Source organism: Elgaria multicarinata, chromosome 8 (genome assembly GCF_023053635.1).
Source record: "Elgaria multicarinata webbii isolate HBS135686 ecotype San Diego chromosome 8, rElgMul1.1.pri, whole genome shotgun sequence".
Taxonomy (NCBI): domain Eukaryota; kingdom Metazoa; phylum Chordata; class Lepidosauria; order Squamata; family Anguidae; genus Elgaria; species Elgaria multicarinata.
This window is the reverse complement of record NC_086178.1, coordinates 53,214,371-53,232,165: the sequence shown is the minus strand read 5'-3', so window position 1 is coordinate 53,232,165 and position 17,795 is coordinate 53,214,371. Positions and strand designations below refer to the sequence as shown.

Below are 17,795 nucleotides of genomic sequence, written 5' to 3'. Positions count from 1 at the left end.
AGTGGATTCCACTGTAGGACTATCGTAAGCCACTTTCTCCAACCCGCCCGCCGCCCTCTTCGCAATATGAACCTTATGGACTATATTGACATCGGCTGGGTATTTTAGGCATGTTTAGTAACGAAACGTGAGAGGAACTGAGGTAAAGTGGTTACAGAGATTAGGACTGGCTCCAGAACCCAAATCCCCATTCAGCTAAGTGAATGAGCCAGTTCGTTATATGTTTCTGCCTAAGCTACCTTACACGACAGTTGTGAAAATAAAACGGGGAAGGAAGAACCATGCATATTTTCTGGAGCTCCTTAGAAGAAAAATAGAAGTATATGTAAGACATTTTTAAAAGCCAACGTATTTTTCACACTAAGTAAATCCGGAGATAAACAGAGCAGGAACTCCTGTATTTGTTGTGTGCTCCTTTTTTCCATTGTTGCTGTCACGGTTTGTTTGTTTTTTTAAAGGGGAAAAATAGGGTCTAAGATAACCAGGAATCTCCAAACCATGAGTGGAGTTACTCTATAAATTATTGTCTCTATGTCTCCTAGTACCTTTCCTCAACGCTCTCGCGCAATAGCCCTAACTAGTAAATGGCGCATGCGCAGTTGCCTCTCAGTTCAGTTCAGGGGTGGCGCCATTTCAGAGCTGCGGAAGTTCCCTCCTACGTCGCGGGGCTGGATGGGAAGGCCGTGGACACTGTTGCTTCCGGCTTAGAAACTGGAAGGTGATTTCCCTCCCTTACCTCGATCCGGTTTCTGCGCCCCTCTCCGGTCCCCGCCGCCAAAATCGGAGCCCCGCCCCCTCCGCTAGTCGCCCGGTAGTAGTGGGAGGCGGGGCTATGGAGACGGAGTATTTCGGTGGGGAGCAGTCAGGTACAGTCGGAGGAGCCGGGAGGGTCTGCTCAGCCTGGCTTACGGGATTGATAGGCTGAGCGGTCGTGGGAACGTGTGGCCTAGATGCGAGTAGTGCGATGAGATGGGGGAACCCATGTGCTTGTCCGGAGGCGTCCGGTTACGATCCTTTTATTCTAAAAGTGGGTGCGCAGTATAGCCGTTAGGCCCTATGGGGGATGTGTCTTTTGCAGTAGGCAGTTGATGGCCTGTAACTGTAACTTCCTAACTCGTGCGTATAAGCTTACCCACAAATATTTGGGGATCGTGTGTCTGTACTACATACCTTTACTTTGAGGCCTCTCAGAATAGATCCCCACAGCAAGGAGGTGAGAGCTCCGTCAGATTCCTTCCCCTTCAATTAGTGAAGTGCTTTGTGGTTTGGGGGCAGAGCGAGAGCCCACTTCTTTGAGCCCACTGATTTTCTCCTTGCTTTGTCGTTGCTGATCTTGCCAACTGGCAAAGAACATGAACACTTATAAAGTGCAGTATAAGGGTCCTGTATTTGTCCAGCAGCTTGACCCCTTTGCACATATGGCATAGGAATTGTCTCATTATGGTGGCGCGGCGCTGATCTGGCTTGTGATCTGCAAAGATCATCCACTTAGCATGCATTGGTAGCTGGTATAATGTGTGGAATCCTGAAAATGATTATGTGGGCCAAAAATTTCATCTTTCAGAACTAAAGGCTCTCTGCAGCATCCCTCTTGTCTCCCATTTGCATCCTTGCTTTGCAGCAGTACTGAGAGTTTATTCTTATTTATTATTTGTACTTGGGCACAGTTAACCGAGCATACATTCCATAAAGCTTTCATAGAAAAAGTGGTACATATCAGTCACAGTACTCTGAAGTAGCAATTGCTAAAAGGTTGAGCCCTTGCCTCTGGGTATTTTAAGGGGCCATGATGAGAGGCCTCATGAACTTTGTATTTAAGCATTTATACCAAAGTATAAAATGTAATGATAGGATCAGCCCAGAGTTGCTGAAACTTAGAGCAGTCTTTGGTATTTCTGAAAATTGTTGGCACCTATTTACTTGGGTAAATTCTTACAGAAAGGTTTCATCTTAATGTAGTCTTTAAATCTCTAAGAAGTGTATCAGACGCTATTAAAATCTCTTTGGAGATGAGCTGCTTTGGTCAATATCATATTTGCATATTTGCCTAGGTTGTAGAGGACCCTGATTGACATAATAACTAGTTATAGCATGGAAGCCTGCCTTAGTGTGTTTGTATCATGAAAACTGTCATCTCTTATTAATTTATTTTTGATGAGCATGTTAATTCTGTGTTCATATTTTCTTAGCAGTAAGTTTTTCACTTGTTTGTATGCTGTTTATCTTCATCCTAGTCTTCGTTGTTTAAGAATGTAAAAAATAATATCAGCCTTTGAGAGTATTCAGTTTGTATTGTTTTCATTCAGTTATTAAATTTCTATACGGCCTAATAGCCAAAGCTGTGTAAATACCTATAGATAGAGGGTTGGATCCAGACTTAGTCGCATTGATATAATGAGACTTAAGTTGGTCACAACTACCAATATTCCTCATAATTCTGACATTGTATGTCTACTTAGAAGTCCCATTTTTGTTAGTAGTAATCAAAATATTTAGTTGTTTCTGAGTGTTGAAAGCTGTTATTAAGTGTCTTTCTGATTTAAAAACAACCTGTTGCAGATGATGGTGGAGCCACACCAGTACAGGATGAGCGTGATTCAGGATCGGACATGGAGGATAACGGAGATGAGCAGCACTCTGGATCAGAGAATGGAAGCATAGGACAACATTCAGAGGTAGTCATGAATTAAATGGGAAAATATTGACTGTGGCGTTTATGCATATAGGAAGAAAGGCTTTTCTTGGAACTTAATATACAGGTGTTAACATGACTCTTTAAAACAACCCCAAACACTTCAGTAGGAAGCAAGGAATTACAAATTGAAATGCCTTTGTAGACTAGAATATATTTAAGATAATTACTGAGTATGGGAGGCCTTGAACTTGGATATTTTGGTAAGCATGATTGTTTGAGTTTAGTGAGGCTTTCTCCAAGTAACTGTGTGTAGGACTGCAGTCTGAGATGTCCCAGAAACTATGAGAAGCTAATCTGATGAGGCAACAATGCAAGCCACTGCTACAGTTACAGTTTGCATGTTGCAATTCACTTAAGAGGCTAAATAGTCATTCACAAAAATAAGTACTTTGACCAGGATGTTTTAATATTAGGATGCCGTAGTTAATCTCTTTCTACTTCCTTCATGTAGGCTTATGATTTCAATTAGCAGGCATGAGCTGTGATTCAAAGAGCTGCTTTAGATGAACCTAAGGGTGTTTTAAAATTATTTTCTCTGAACAACAGGCTCCCTGCAATATCACAAGTTGCCTTGAAACTCCTGTCAGTGTCAAAAAATTGGTTGCTGTGCAGCATGGAGTTTGTTGCTCAGGGAATACAAGCCCAGAGCATTCTTGCATGCACAGAACTAGCTGGATGAGAGAGTGTGTCCAGACCACTTGGCATTTCGGATCTAAGATGTTTGAGTTGCAAGTTAAAATCAGGATACAACTACTGAAATCCTGCTGGCATCTTGTATATGTATGTGCTCATGGGGGAATTATAAATTAAACTGAAGAGTGGTGCTTCTATCTCTAATAGTTCTAATGCAAAATTCACTTGCTGAATTTAGTTCTCATAAAGAATGGGTTATAGGTATATAGGCAATTTGACGGGTTGCTTTTAAGCATTGGAGTTTTAGTGTTTGTACAACAAGCTCTTGTGCAAGCAGACACTTTCCAGTGGAGTCAAATATTAGGGCAACTCCTACGTAGTGCATTTATTAGATTTGTTTATGTTCCCTAAGTCATAGAGTGAGAAGAGACCAGTGTGCCAACATCCAATACCTATATTTACTATTACCATTTTGAGAAACTTGATTGAATTTTGTATGGGAGCAATAGCAGTGATGCAAAGAGACTTGAGGCTGCAATCCCATATATACTTACCTGAGAGTAAGCCCCACTGGACACGGTACTTCTAAGTAAATATGCATAGGATTGTAATTCTGATTTGTTAATGTAAAGTTTTCAAGCTACAGTGCCTAAAAATAAATTTGGATACAGGTAAAATCCTGCTTTGTTCATCTTTAACTTGCCTATTGTGGCTTGCCTGGAATTCCTTTATTTTTGCAGAACGAACTTAGTGATGGAGAAGATGACAGACAAACTAGAGGAAACCCCATGACAGACTCGGAAAATGAAGATACTCCACAGCAAAAACATAGTGATTCTGAAAATGAGGATGCCCCAAATCATAATGCCAGTGACTCAGAAAATGAAGGGGCTCATAGAAGTAAAGACAGTGACTCTGATAATGAGGATCATCCAATTCACCATGCCAGTGACTCTGAGAATGAGGATGCTATAAATAATCTGGCTAGTGATTCTGAGACTGAGGACCCTCCTAAAGGCCATGAGAGTGATTCTGAAAACGAGGAACCTCAGAAACGCTTGGCCAGTGATTCTGAAAATGAGGGTTCACCTAAAGGCCATACGGATGACTTAGAAAATGAGGAGCCACAAAAGCATCCAGTCAGTGACTCAGAAAATGAAGAGCCTCCAAAAAATCATGATACTGACTCCGAGAATGAAATGGCTCCAAAGCCTCTTGCCAGTGACTCTGAAAATGAGGAGCCAAAGATTCAGCCCAGTGACTCTGAAACTGAAGATGATCCCAGTAACAAACCGAAGGTAGAATCGGGTGACAGCAACAGGGAAAATGAGAAAGAGGAGGAAACAGAGAATGATGCTCAGCTTTCAGATAGCGATCCCATAGGAAAAAGACTTCATGACTCTGATAGTGAGGAAGAAGACAGCCCTAAAAAACGGAAAATAGACAGTGATGAGGACGAAGGGAAAGAAGAGGAAAAATCGGCGAAGAGGAAAGCTACCATCCTCTCTGATAGTGAGGATGATGAAAAAACACGTAAGGAAATAATAATTTAGGATTAATTTACAGTGCATGTGCATTGCATGATTTCTCATGCAATGTGCATTGCATTGATTGTTCAGTACTTGATTATTCCCAACTGAATGTACAGACTGACTTCATTGAAATGATATAAACATTTTGCCTCTGAAGCTTGATCTGGTGATGGCTCATTCACATCTGCTTGTCACCACTTGCATCGCCATCCATCCAAGTGATGAGTTTGCATATGTGAACTGGCCCCGCATGTTCAAGTTGTGATGCAGAGGAGGGGGCGTTTTATCCTTTTCCAAATCACACATTACTTATTCAACTAGTGTGAGGAAGGCTATTATATGTTAACAATGTCAGTGACATTGGGCCTATTCAGACAACATACTAAGCCATGGTTGGGCCGCTAACTCTTTTGCAGCAAATGGTTAGTGAGTATGTTTAGACTGTGTTTATGTAAACACCATGGTTAGGAATGGTTCACGTGACATGCTAAGTCGTGGTTCACACAACATGCTAAGCTATAATGTTTAACTTAAAATGCTTAACCACCATGGCTTAGCATGTCATCTGAACAGAATCACTTTGTGATAGTTTCTGGGGGAAACAAACTTCGTAAAACATAGAAGCCCTTGGAAAAGTATATAGTAATACTAACACTGCCAAACTGATAATGTTGTATTCTGGAAAGCTTTCACTCATTCTGTTATTGAAAGCGTTGCTGGCTTCTGTAGAAACCTGCTTTCACTTGTATCACTGGAATCTCATTCATATAAGAAGCACTGCTCCATTAGGGTGGCTTGTTTCATTTACTGCAGTATTAGCCACTAAAAACCCTTTGTAGAGATGTTTCTGCTGAGGTGCTATCATACCTGGAGAAGTGGTTTTCAAAGTGAAAGCAATGCCAAACTTCCGCTTCGCACATTGTCATAACTGGTCATCATTACTGATAACAATATTCATTCTAAGTCAGCCAAATATATTTGGAAAATGAATGGAACTTTGCCATATATCGTGTAATATTTACACTAGCCAAAGGTCGTGCTAATTGGTTACAAAAAGCGAATGGATTCTGTAAAAGTGTCAAAAACAAATTGATTCCAACAAGTAGCAATTTTATTTACAGAATATCCAAGACTGATCATAGGTTTGGGATTCTTTTTAAAATGTCTTTTAAAGTCGTACAAAACATAGTTTTCAAGGCTTTAAATCCTAGATTTCAGTTCCCAAGGCTGAACCAAAGGCAGTTTAGTGCCTGGAATTTATACCTCTCCCCTGTTATAAACTAGGATCGATCAAGAACTTGGAGGCAGCCTTGAACATCTGTTTTCTTGGGCCAAGTGTTCAGTGTGGAGGGGGAGAAAGGCCTTGGAGCTACAGTAGGTGCTATGGCTACCCCTTCAGCTTGGCTCTGAGAAGTTTGATCTGTGGGCCTCGTGCTGGCATTTTAGTGCTTTCTGTTCCAGCTCTTTCTATACCACTACGCAGAAGAAAGTGGAAAGTTGTGTGTGTGTCATTTTCTTGGCACCAAATAAAAGAGGCATATTAAGTTTGTTCTTGATTGCATTATGACTTGTGATACATGAGTCTAAAGTAAGCTTTCTAAAGTATAAGTGGTAGTTGAATCCAAAATTATTTTTTTTAGAAAAAATACCACAATATTTCATTAATATACTATCCTGACCAATAGGTAAAAGTTTTGGGCCAGCCAGTGGATTAATGCACTCTGCTCCCCCATACCTTCTGCTATTCTGCATCATTCTGAAAGTCATGAAATATCTGGTTGACAGCAATATCTGGATAACTTGCCTCAGTAAAGTTAGCGTAGGATAGTTAGGAGTTAGTTAGCCATGGGCATGTATTAATTTGTTCATCTGTGTTGGCAGCTGCAAAAAAAGGACGCATAATCTCAGATGGTGATGAATCAGATAGTGATGCTGCAACAGACAAATACGAGAAGCAGAAGAAACCCATAGATTCAGATAGTGAGGAGGAAGATGACGACAAGGCTGATGATGGGAAGAAAAAAGAAGAGAAAGATCTGTTTGGAAGCGATAGCGAATCAGGAAATGAGCAAGAGTAAGTCCTTTTCAAGTGTGAAAGTAAAAAAACTTAGGATCTGGAACAACAATGGATAGCTGGGACATATATATTTCTATGGGGAACAGGGTTGATGGACTAGGGGAAGGCAGGGTGCATGCTGACATTCTGTCTGGAAAAGCCTGTACTATTGATAGAATCCCTACAGGGAATGAATAAGAAAAATAAATAGAATCTTTTTTTTCTTTTCTTTTTTTTGCAGAAATCTTATTGCAGATATATTTGGAGAATCTGGAGATGAGGAAGAAGAGGAGTTTACAGTAAGTATGTTGTGAACTTATTTAGTCTTATCTTTTCCATCTCCCCTCTACAATTCCCCTTTCCTTTTGAAGTTTCTGTAACTATAGTGGGCTCCTTATATGATAGATGATATTACTGCTGCATTAAATTGGACCACTTTGTCTGCCCTGCTATTTGTTGACTACAATGTACAAAGCCTTAGTGGTCTTGAAAGTGGCAGCCTGGATGCTTGTACGAATCTTGAGAAATATTAAAAGGTTTTAAAATGCTGTGGCAGAGAGAAGTCATCTGTAAATGCATTGACTTGTATTATCTTTCATTCAAGGGGTTTAACCAGGAGGATTTGGAGGAAGAGAAAGCAGAAAGGAAAGGAGCAGCAGATGATTCAGACTCTGATGACAATATCAAAAGAGGGAAACAGTGAGTCTTAATTGTGATTATTATATAAAGCCAATTTAGATTTGTGTTAGAAATATGTAGTATTTCTTAAAACTATTGTATTAAATTTCATTTCTTGCCTTTCTTCCAGGAAGCTCTCTGTCTCTGTCCCTCGCCCACAGACACACAATTTGAAGTTGGGACTCCCTAATCGTAGTCCAATCATACTGGAAGACATTTTAAAACAAGAGCCACACACAGCTTCAAAGAAAGGACTGCATTAGCACTTCTCATTCTTAAGAATTCCTCATTCTTGTGAGAGGAGCTGGGCTGGCTAAAATGGGGGTGACAGGGTGCAGTCCTGCCTATAGCCTTAGCCTGCCACCCATTCCAGATATCAGCCAAGACGGCCACAGAGCTGTCTCCGCGTATTCCTACACAATGCCCCAGAGAATTCTGAAATCCATACGTTTCTGGCAGAGGACCAGATTAGTAGGTTTCTTTTCCTATCTCTACCTTTATTTAAGACCAACCCAGAATCACAAAGCAATTTGCTAGCATTTGAGTTTCACATATGTTTTCCTCAAGCTCACTAAAAAAATAAGTTAGATGGAGTGGGCTATTCCTGGTAGAGGATATGGTAGAAGCCTAGTTTACAATATGTTACAACCTTCACAGTGCAATCCTGTCTATTCAGAAATAAGCCCCATTGAGTTAAATGGGACTTGCTCCCAGATTGCAGCCTTGCTGTCTAAACTAGACTATTGGGTGCAAAAGTTCCCACATTGCCCTATAGAGTAGTGGGACAAAGAAGCAATGTCTATTCTCACTTTGAAAGTATAAAAGCCAGTAATTTGAATCTGTCCCTAACACTTAATTACAAGCCACAATTCCCTTGTAAGACAGAGAGGAGCACTAATGAAAAGAATATATATTTCTGTTCTCTTTGGATTTTAACCAATGTGCTGCAACTCCAGCTTGACTAAGCTCTCAAATTATTTAATTTTGTGACTTTTAAAGACATTCCAGATTTGCTGTTAGAACTATTTCTCTTCAGGATTCTGAAAGGCGTTCTTATTGCTCAATGCACTTCCAGGAGATGGCTAAAATCCCACCTTATATTAAGCCACTGCTTTCCCCAGCATTGCCATAACACTGCATTCAATAGTTCTCAAAGCCTTTGGTTTGTACCATTGTATTCTTAGGGCTGTAGCATACCTTTCCACACTCTAAATTACTATAATCCTTGCAAGCAGATAAAGTGTTTGAGTTGCAGCTATGTTGATTAATTAAGTGACTCGATACACATATTCATTGGGCCGTAAGGTGGGCCATTCCAGGCTGACTTGATTTAAACTTTCTGCATTTCAGTATGGACTTCATGTCAGATTTTGACATGATGTTACAACGCAAGAAGAGCATGAGTGGCAAGCGCCGGCGCAACCGTGATGGTGGAACATTCATTAGCGATGCTGACGATGTGGTCAGTGCAATGATCGTCAAGATGAATGAAGCAGCAGAGGTGCGTTCCTTGTATTCAAAGCGCGTGCGACTTCGGTTGACAAGTAATTATTTTCAGCTCTAGGTTATGGAAAGCTGTTTTGTTTGAAGGAATAGAGCTGAAAGTTATGATTTTCTAAATGCTTATCTGTAAATGAATTTATTTTATTTATTTATTACATTTATATACCACCCCATAGCCGAAGTTCTCTGGGCAGTTTACAAAAGTTAAATACAGTGAACATTAAAAACAAATTTAAAACCATCAAAAGCATAAAAACAACAATATCCATTTAAAAGAGGTTCTCAAAGCACTCGAGTACTGCTTGCGAAGTTCTCCCTCTTGCATTATTCCCATCCTACGGGAATTGTAGAAATGAAGCAGGTGCAGGCATTGGCAACATGGCAGCCAACTGTCTTAATAACCCATGTAGGGTAGGGTGACGGTGCCAGAACCAATTAAGTGGTGGCAGTGGCAGCAGCTGAATGGCAGAAGGAAGCATTCATACAAATAAATAAATATAAGTTAATAGGGTAAGGGAACAGCAGCAAGGCTGCAGGGATTCTGGGCATTAGAGGGATAATAGCTGACAGATAGAAGCTCCGTCTCCAAGTAGAAGAATAGACTTGGGATGTGGGAGAACAGAGGGAAATAGTTAGGCAGGAGCTAAGTAGCAGAAGGGCTTCCACCAAGTTGAGCATGGGGTGATAGCAGGATGAGTGGAGACAATGGATGGAGCAGCCAACTGGCTGAAGCGCCCCAATCTAGCAATGACTAGATTCTCTCACCGCAAGAGAGCTGTGAAGTTGCGTGCACTGTTGTTGCACTATGGCCCTACTCAAATGCCAGAATATATACATTCACATGACATCAGTGGTGTAAGAACCAATTCTGCAAAAGAAAAACAAAAAACTTTGCAAATGTTTTGCTTGTGTTACGAATAGGCCCTGTCAGGTTTTCTCCAGCCATGAAATGGCTACAGTGAAAATTAATGGCTGGACTCTACATAATAATCAAATAATTGTGCTGTTTTCAAGGTTAAAAAAATAACATGCAGATAAGCTCTAATATTGTTGCTTAAAGCTGTGGTATCAGGCAGTCCAAAATGCCAGTGGAATTTACAAAAAATGTAATTGCTACTTTTTTGTTTTGTTAACCTCTTAATTCTGTTACATGAGGTTTGTAATCAAATCACTTTGCTTTGTATGTCTTCTGAATTGGGATTTTGAGTGCTCTGGTTTCTTTTTGCTTATTTTTCATTGCAACTATAATCTCCCACAGGAAGACAGGCAGTTGAATACACAGAAGAAACCAGCGCTAAAGAAGCTGACTTTGCTTCCAACTGTAGTTATGCACCTTAAAAAGTAAGTGAGGTTCTTCTAATTATGTTTTGACACAGTCTTGGGAAAGGGAAGGCTTGATGTGTTGCAGCAGGGAGATTCACAACAGATAAAAGGAAGGATGTCTTCACAGAGGCCATAGTTAAACTATGGAATTTGCTAGCAAGATGTAATGATGGCCACTAATTTGGATGGCTTTAAAAAGGGATTAGACAAATATCGTTCCCCCCACCTCCATCAAGTATACCATTTGTAAAAAAAAAAAAGGTGGGGGAAAGGGAGAGAGTTATACATAGGTTTCAAGAAAAGCAGACCAAATTTGTGGAGGATAAGGCTATCAATGGCTATTAGTCCTGATGGCTATATGCTACCTTCAGTATCAGAGGCAGCATGTCTAGGTAGACCAATTGCTGGGGAACATGAGCGGGAGGGTGCTATTGCACACACTTGTGAGTTTCCCACAGGCAGATAGTGGGTCACAGTGGGAACAGAAAGCTGGACTAAATAAGCCGCAGGTCTGATCTAGCACAGTTCTAATGTAGTCCAACATAACTGGAGATCTCCTGGTTGTGGGAGGCGTGTGTATGCTAATAAACCTTTGTTTCAGTCCTGGATGCAAGCTGCTGCAGTTCACCTTGCTCTTAAATATATTTGCTCTACTGTTTAAATTGTGATTAATTTAAATGTGTAGTATTTCTAAGACTAAGATTTACATTCTAGGCAGGACCTGAAGGAAACTTTCATTGACAGTGGTGTGATGTCAGCTATTAAAGAGTGGCTTTCTCCTCTCCCAGACCGGAGTCTTCCAGCACTGAAAATTCGAGAAGAGCTTCTGAAAATTCTGCAAGAGGTTAGCACCTTATACTAGTTTGCAATGTTAGCTTACTTTATATGGAAGTCCAAGCCTAAAAAATTGTGATGAGTCTCTCAAAGGTGGCAACACGTTTAGAGAAGGAAAATACACACAGACAGACACAGGGAGGATACAGGCTGGGATAGCATCATTTGCATGCCTAAGTCAGCTATCTACACAGGCAATGCTGGCTGGGGATGCTGGAAAATGTAGTCAAACAAATCTGGAGAGCACCAAGTTGGTGAAAGCTGTTCTTTTCTGAAACATTTGTATCTACTATAAAGCCCAATCTACAATTCTGGGGTTTTACTAGGTGATGCTTTTCTATGTTTGTGTCTCTTTAGTTGCCTAGCGTGAGCCAAGAGACCTTAAAGCACAGTGGGATTGGACGAGCAGTGATGTATCTCTATAAACACCCTAAGGAGTCACGGCCCAATAAGGACATGGCAGGGAAACTAATTAGTAAGTAAATCTTGTGATGCAGACCTCTGCTTTTCATCAGCATTTTCTTCCGCTGAAAAGTGAATGTGATGCAACAATCTGCAACTTTATATAGGACTGTTTCTGATGATAAATGAAATCTGTATTATTATTTTTAAGCTCGTATAGCTCTTAATTTCCTTTTCTTTCACTTCATTATAATATATTGCAATTAAAGGATATACAGTTATGTTTAAACTTATGCCAATCTAAGTACAGTGCTGTTGCATGTGGGCTGGGCTTGATAGCAACCAGATGCCCTTTTCTGTTCTAGTATTATTATTATTTATATAGCACCATCAACGTACATGGTGCTGTACAGAGTATCCTTAGTATCCTAGTGTCTTACATTTTCCGAGGTTTATATTTCTCTATGTTATGTTTTAGGTAGTAAATTTAAATTATATTGTGAAGCAAAATATCACAGGCAGTTTGTTCATGATAATTAGTTATTTAACACATGAAATTAAAACGTCTTACGCATATATTTTGTGTCTTAATTTTTTTTCCATTAGTCATCTCTATAATGTGTTCTAATTTTTAACATTGTATAAGATGCTGGATATATATTGGACACAGCAATGAATTGCGTTAGGTTTTAATTATGTTTTGAATGGCGTATCTCTCATTTTATTGTATCATTGAATGACCGGTGATGGCCTTCAGCTAAACAATAAAGATTTGGATTTGATTGTAGTAGAGGCTAAACTGTTGCTACAGTGTGTGCACATATTTATCACAGTTTGAAATTTAGCTCCATGATCATTAGGGCTTGAAATGTTTTTTTATAATGTAAGCCAGGACTCTTGTGTTTGGTGCCTGAATAGAAATGGTAGAAGCATGTGGCCCATCACGTGCTATATCAAAGTCAATCTGTGTTAAATGTGAAGCAATACAAGTGGATGCCTGTGGCAAAGTTGCTTGCTGGGTAGGACAAGATCTGTTTAGTTGCTTTGCGTATGTGTGCGCGCAGCTATTGCACATACTTCATTACTTATTTTTGTTTTAATTTAAAAAACAACAGATGAGTGGTCTCGGCCTATTTTTGGTCTAACATCAAACTACAAGGGAATGACTAGAGAAGAAAGAGAACAGAGAGATCTGGAGCAGATGCCACAACGAAGGCGTTTGAGCAGGTAAGTGTGTGTGTGTATGTATGTGTGTATGTGTATATCCACTATCTAGGCAGGGATAACCTGGCTTCAGTTGTCCATGCTCTGGTAACCTCCAAGTTAGATTACTGCAATGCGCTCTACATAGGGCTGCCTTTGAAGACGGTTTGGAAGCTGCAGCTCGTGCAAAATGCAGCAGCCAGATTGATTTCGGGAACCAGAAGGTTTGACCATATAACACCTGTTCTGGTCCGCTTGCACTGGCTGCCTGTATGTTTCCGAGCCCAATTCAAGGTGCTGGTTTTGACCTATAAAGCCTTACACAGCTTGGGACCACAATACCTGACGGAACGCCTCTCCCAACGTGAATATACCCGGTCACTACGTTCAACATCTAAGGTCCTCCTCCGGGTGCCTACTCGGAGAGAGGCTCGGAGTGTGGCAACAAGGGATAGGGCCTTTTCGGTGGTGGCCCCCAGACTGTGGAATGATCTCCCTGATGAGGCTTGCCTGGCGTCAATGCTGCTATCTTTCCGGCGCCAGGTTAAGACTTTCCTCTTTGCCCAGGCATATGGCGGCACATCCTAATTACCCACATGTTTAGTTTTTAATCAGTTTTTAATGCTTTGTGTATGTCTTGTGTTTTAGAGTTTTATATTTTGTATACTTGTTTTTACCTCAATTTTAGAATTTCTGTAAACCGCCCAGAGAGCCCTGGCTATGGGAGCGGTATATAAGTTTAATAAATAAATAAATAAAATAAATATAGTCTTTCAGCATTTTGTCCCCAAAAGCAACTATTTTTCTTCGTGCTGACTTAATAACCTAGGCCAATTATCATTCGTGCCTTGGACTCCATTCCCAGGAATGTTTTGAAACTTGCACTTTAGCTGAAGGAGAATTTTGATTTTATCAAAGTCCTTCTGTTTGCAAACTTCCCCCCTTCCCCCAGTATTTCCTCTTCTACAGTTGATAATTGTCCCTTGTTTGATGGGGGTTGCTATATATGCCGCTTTAATGTAAAGGGTGTATATGCTGCTCCAAAGGCAGTTTATTAGGCACTGTTAGTTTCTCTGGATTTGTGGGAGAGAGACTGTGGTGGTGCGGTTCATTCTTTTGCAATAAGAAATCTTTCATCTGTCATTACAGCTCTGGTGGTCAAACGCCCCGCAGAGACTTGGAGAAGGTGTTAACTGGAGAGGAAAAGTAAGTCTTATTATTTGAAGCCCCATTTTGATATCTCTAGAGTTTGATTCTCTGGCTTGTAGTGGAGAGAAGCTTTGACCTTTGTGGGATGGGAGGAGCAGAGTGGGGAGATGAGTAGGGAATAATTTGAGAGAGACTTAATGCTTGAGCAACCTCATTTTACATAGGAGCATCTTATTTTCTCAGAGCTCTTAGGCCTGGTGATCCAGGATTTTGTGCTCGTGCAAGAGTTCCAATGCCCTCCAACAAGGATTATGTGGTGAGACCAAAGTGGAACGTGGAAATGGAATCTTCCAGAGTAAGTGACTGAGGGTGGAGGGAAAGCATTTATTTATTTTTCTGAAGTACCAGTACTAGGTTAGATATTATGGAAATCAGTTGAGCCTGTCATCATTGCTGCTTTACTTCAAGCATTGTTTCTATCCATGAATTGCACATGCCATAAGAGGTCGCTATCCTACCCAAAGACAATCTGAAAATCCAGCCAGCACAGTTTCTTATTTCAAAACTTCATTGGAAAGAGCTGAAAATCAATTAGTGGTAGCAGTAAGGATCAGCAGTGTTAGATTCTAAGTGATCTTGGGCCACTTGTAGGAAGAGATCTTTCTTGATATCACTCTTAACTCATTCCACAGTATTTTTCTGAAGTACTCCCCACCCCACCCCGAGGATTGTGCCATCAAAAGATCCTTCCTCATCCCCACAGCTCCAGTTCATAACATGAACTTGGAACTAGATTAGGTCCATTCATACACCTTAGACAGTGTGGCACGTGTGCTAACGTAAATTATGTTAAACTAGATTAAGGGACCTCTAGCGCAATGCCAGTAGCTTGAGCTGTCTTGACGAGTTTCCCCAGAGAATCTTGTTCTCCCAGCTCACACTATTGGCATTGCACTAGAGCTTCCTTATGCTCATGCGGTATAATTTACTGTAGTGCTTGTGACACATTGGATATTGCCCTTTGAGTTTAATTCATATATTTTTTATGTATGTGAACTAAGACAAGTGGAATGCCATCATCAAATGCATCATAATTTTCTGTTCTTATCCGTTGTCCGTCCCTTAACTGAGATGTTGTTTCTAGCCCGGGACTATTAAGAAAGGTATTAATCGGTTGGAAAAACACAAGAGGCGGTTTGCTGAACAGAAACGACTCAGTAAAGTTCATCGAGCTGTCAAGTTCAGCATTGAAGGCAACAGGATGCCCTTATAGCCTTGTAATTCTGCTTGTCTCAGGTCTGAGAGGTATCCTCAAAGGCAGTGTGAACAGTGTATGTGCTTTAGCTGTTGCCAGTGTTACAAAGTAGCATGTATTCATTAACTATCACATTGGGAAACTTTCTCCCTGGCACTGTGACCCACAGTAAATCAGGACTAAACACTTAATATACAATGAACCAAAAGGGCCAACTTGCATTGTCAAAGATTATCTGTCCCCCAAAAGTTCTGTGAATGGGTATCAAAAAATGTACTCGAAAGGTTTGAGTCTTAAAGCGGGACTACTCCATCAGGGACTCACAGAATTTTTAAATCAGTTTTTCAGGGGCATCTATAGCAGGTAGGTTGCCCTGTATGAGGATTTTATATTGAATGTGATTTCTCTGTAATGAGAACAATTTTCAACACAGTTCTGCAAAAGGATAATGCAAGCTTGTCTGTTTAACTTCAAGCATCTTGTGGTAAATAAATTAGCCTGCGTAATATATTTATAGTAAGTTTAACTTCTCTTTGAGAAGTAGAATGATTTGATCTGCCTCGGCATTTTTCACACAGTCCAGGGGGATTAAGAGCATTTTCAAAATATTCTGCACAGAACTTGAATTAAGCCTACCCCAGCAGTTTTCTGGTAGTCCACCATCCTGAGAATCCCCTTTAACTTCAGAAATGCATCTGCTAACAGTAATTCAAGCAAAAACTATAAAGGAAACTACCATCTTTGCCACCTGTACTTTAAGAGGTCACTGTCCTATCCAAAGAAACAATCTAAAAATCCAGCCAGAATACTTTATCCTAGACCCAAAGATCCTGCTCCACGAGGGAAGGTACTTTTGCTTGCAAGGCTGGGGGTGTGTGTGTCACCTATGCTCTCCCCACAACCTAATTGGTAACAAAGCTAATATGTGGCGTGATACAGCTTAGCTGCCACAGTGCCATAAATATCAGAGACCTTGTTCAGATGACACACTAAACCATGACGGTTAAGCATTTTGAGCTAAACATGGCTTAGCATGTCATTGGAACTATTCCTAACCATGGTGGCTACAGTTTAAACGCACTCACTAACCATTTGCTGCAAAGGAATTAGTGGCCTAACCATAGCTTAAAGTGTTGCCCAAACAGCCCCAGTATATCTACTTACGTAGTCATAGGCCTGTGACATGAAGAGTGATGAGTTGCACCCGCACAGAAAGCTGGCTGTTCTGAATTGTTATGAATGCTTTTGTATTGGAGCACTCAAAAGGGAAGCAGGAGAAAGCAATGCAGCTGTTGGGGAGAGGGGCCACAATTCAGTGGCACAGCACATCCCTGGTGCCTCTGATTCAAAGGATCTGGGGTAACAAGTGCTGGGAAAAGACCTAAGGGTTGTAGCTGCCGGTTGAGATAGACCATCATGAGCTAGATGAACTGATGGTCTGATTTGAAGTAAGGTAGCTTCATGAATGTTCTTTTCTCCTCCATTCTCTTTTCAATTGTGTAGGCTATATATTGCACTGTTGTCTTTGGGGACTTGCTGGCAACTGGGTACACAGGTATTTATTGTCTTAAGGGTACAATCCTATCCATGTAGGACTTTTCTTCTGTCTAAACAACTCCCAGCATGGCTGGCTGGGGCATGCTGGGAGTTGTAGGATATTTTTCTCTCTCTCTCTAAGCTTGCGTAGGATTGCACTCTAAGCCTTAAATCTTGTACATAGGCAGTGTTTCTGTGACTCAATGGGTTTCCCCCCCCCCTGATAGTTCACATTTCATGTGAAAGGGGTGTATTGGAGTAAAATGTATAGTTCATAAAGCTGATGCTAGACTGTTAGTTCCATATTACAAGAATGCTAGATTCTGTGCTTCTCTGGTGTGTGAGAAGTAAAATGGCATATTCTTTTTCTCACAGCAAAGCTTTCCTTTCTGTAGTTGTAGTAGGTGCTCTTCATTTGAGAATATGCTGTTGGAATTCTCCTGTGGCTTTACCAGCTTTTGTATTAAAGGACAGTAGCTGCTAGAAGAGTTTGGCCTGCATGTTTTGTCCTAAAAACCAAAACTGGAATGTCAGCCTCTTCCTAATAGTAAGCCTAAATTCTCTTTTAAGTTCCAGGCAAGCTCAAAGAAAGGAGTCAGTCGCCTAGACAAACAGATGCGGAAGTTCACAGACATCAGGAAAAAAAGCAGAACGTCCCATGCTGTGAAAATCAGCATCGAAGGCAATAAAATGCCGTTGTGACCCAGAATCATCTTTGAATTCTGTTGGAAGAAGTGCACCTATAGACTCTCGGAAGATGTCTACATTTTTTAAAACAAACTTTGGGTTTTTTAAAGTGTATCTTCAAATGGTTGGTTCGGTTGGTTGTAATACATGTTGACTGAGGGTTATGAACCCGACAACATTGTTCATTATGATTGTATTTAACCTTGATCTTTTGTGTCCTTTGTACAGATGAAACCTTGTATTGCTACAGACCTCAGACATTAAAATCTCTTTCTGATGTGTGGGGTTGTGTGGCGCTTGGTGAAATAA

General features: G+C 40.7%; 1 protein-coding gene across 5 annotated transcripts; it reads left to right on the top strand.

Moving 5' to 3' along the window:
- The first annotated feature begins 631 nt into the window (after positions 1-631).
- Positions 632-17,767, top strand: IWS1 (interacts with SUPT6H, CTD assembly factor 1). Of its 5 annotated transcripts, none has more exons than XM_063132415.1 (15): positions 730-866; positions 2,560-2,678; positions 4,069-4,861; positions 6,742-6,934; positions 7,158-7,215; positions 7,521-7,615; positions 8,945-9,095; positions 10,356-10,438; positions 11,135-11,264; positions 11,612-11,729; positions 12,772-12,883; positions 14,009-14,065; positions 14,252-14,363; positions 15,153-15,313; positions 17,370-17,458. In XM_063132415.1, exons 1-14 carry the CDS (start codon positions 833-835, stop codon positions 15,279-15,281), a joined length of 2,184 nt encoding a protein of 727 aa, XP_062988485.1. In that variant the 5' UTR covers positions 730-832; the 3' UTR covers positions 15,282-15,313; positions 17,370-17,458. The 5 variants fall into 5 exon arrangements, with proteins under 5 accessions (XP_062988488.1, XP_062988485.1, XP_062988486.1 ...); XM_063132416.1 differs by having other exon boundaries at positions 15,153-15,304; positions 17,370-17,453; XM_063132418.1 differs by lacking the exons at positions 730-866; positions 15,153-15,313 and adding an exon at positions 632-718 and having other exon boundaries at positions 17,370-17,767.
- The last annotated feature ends 28 nt before the right edge of the window (positions 17,768-17,795 follow it).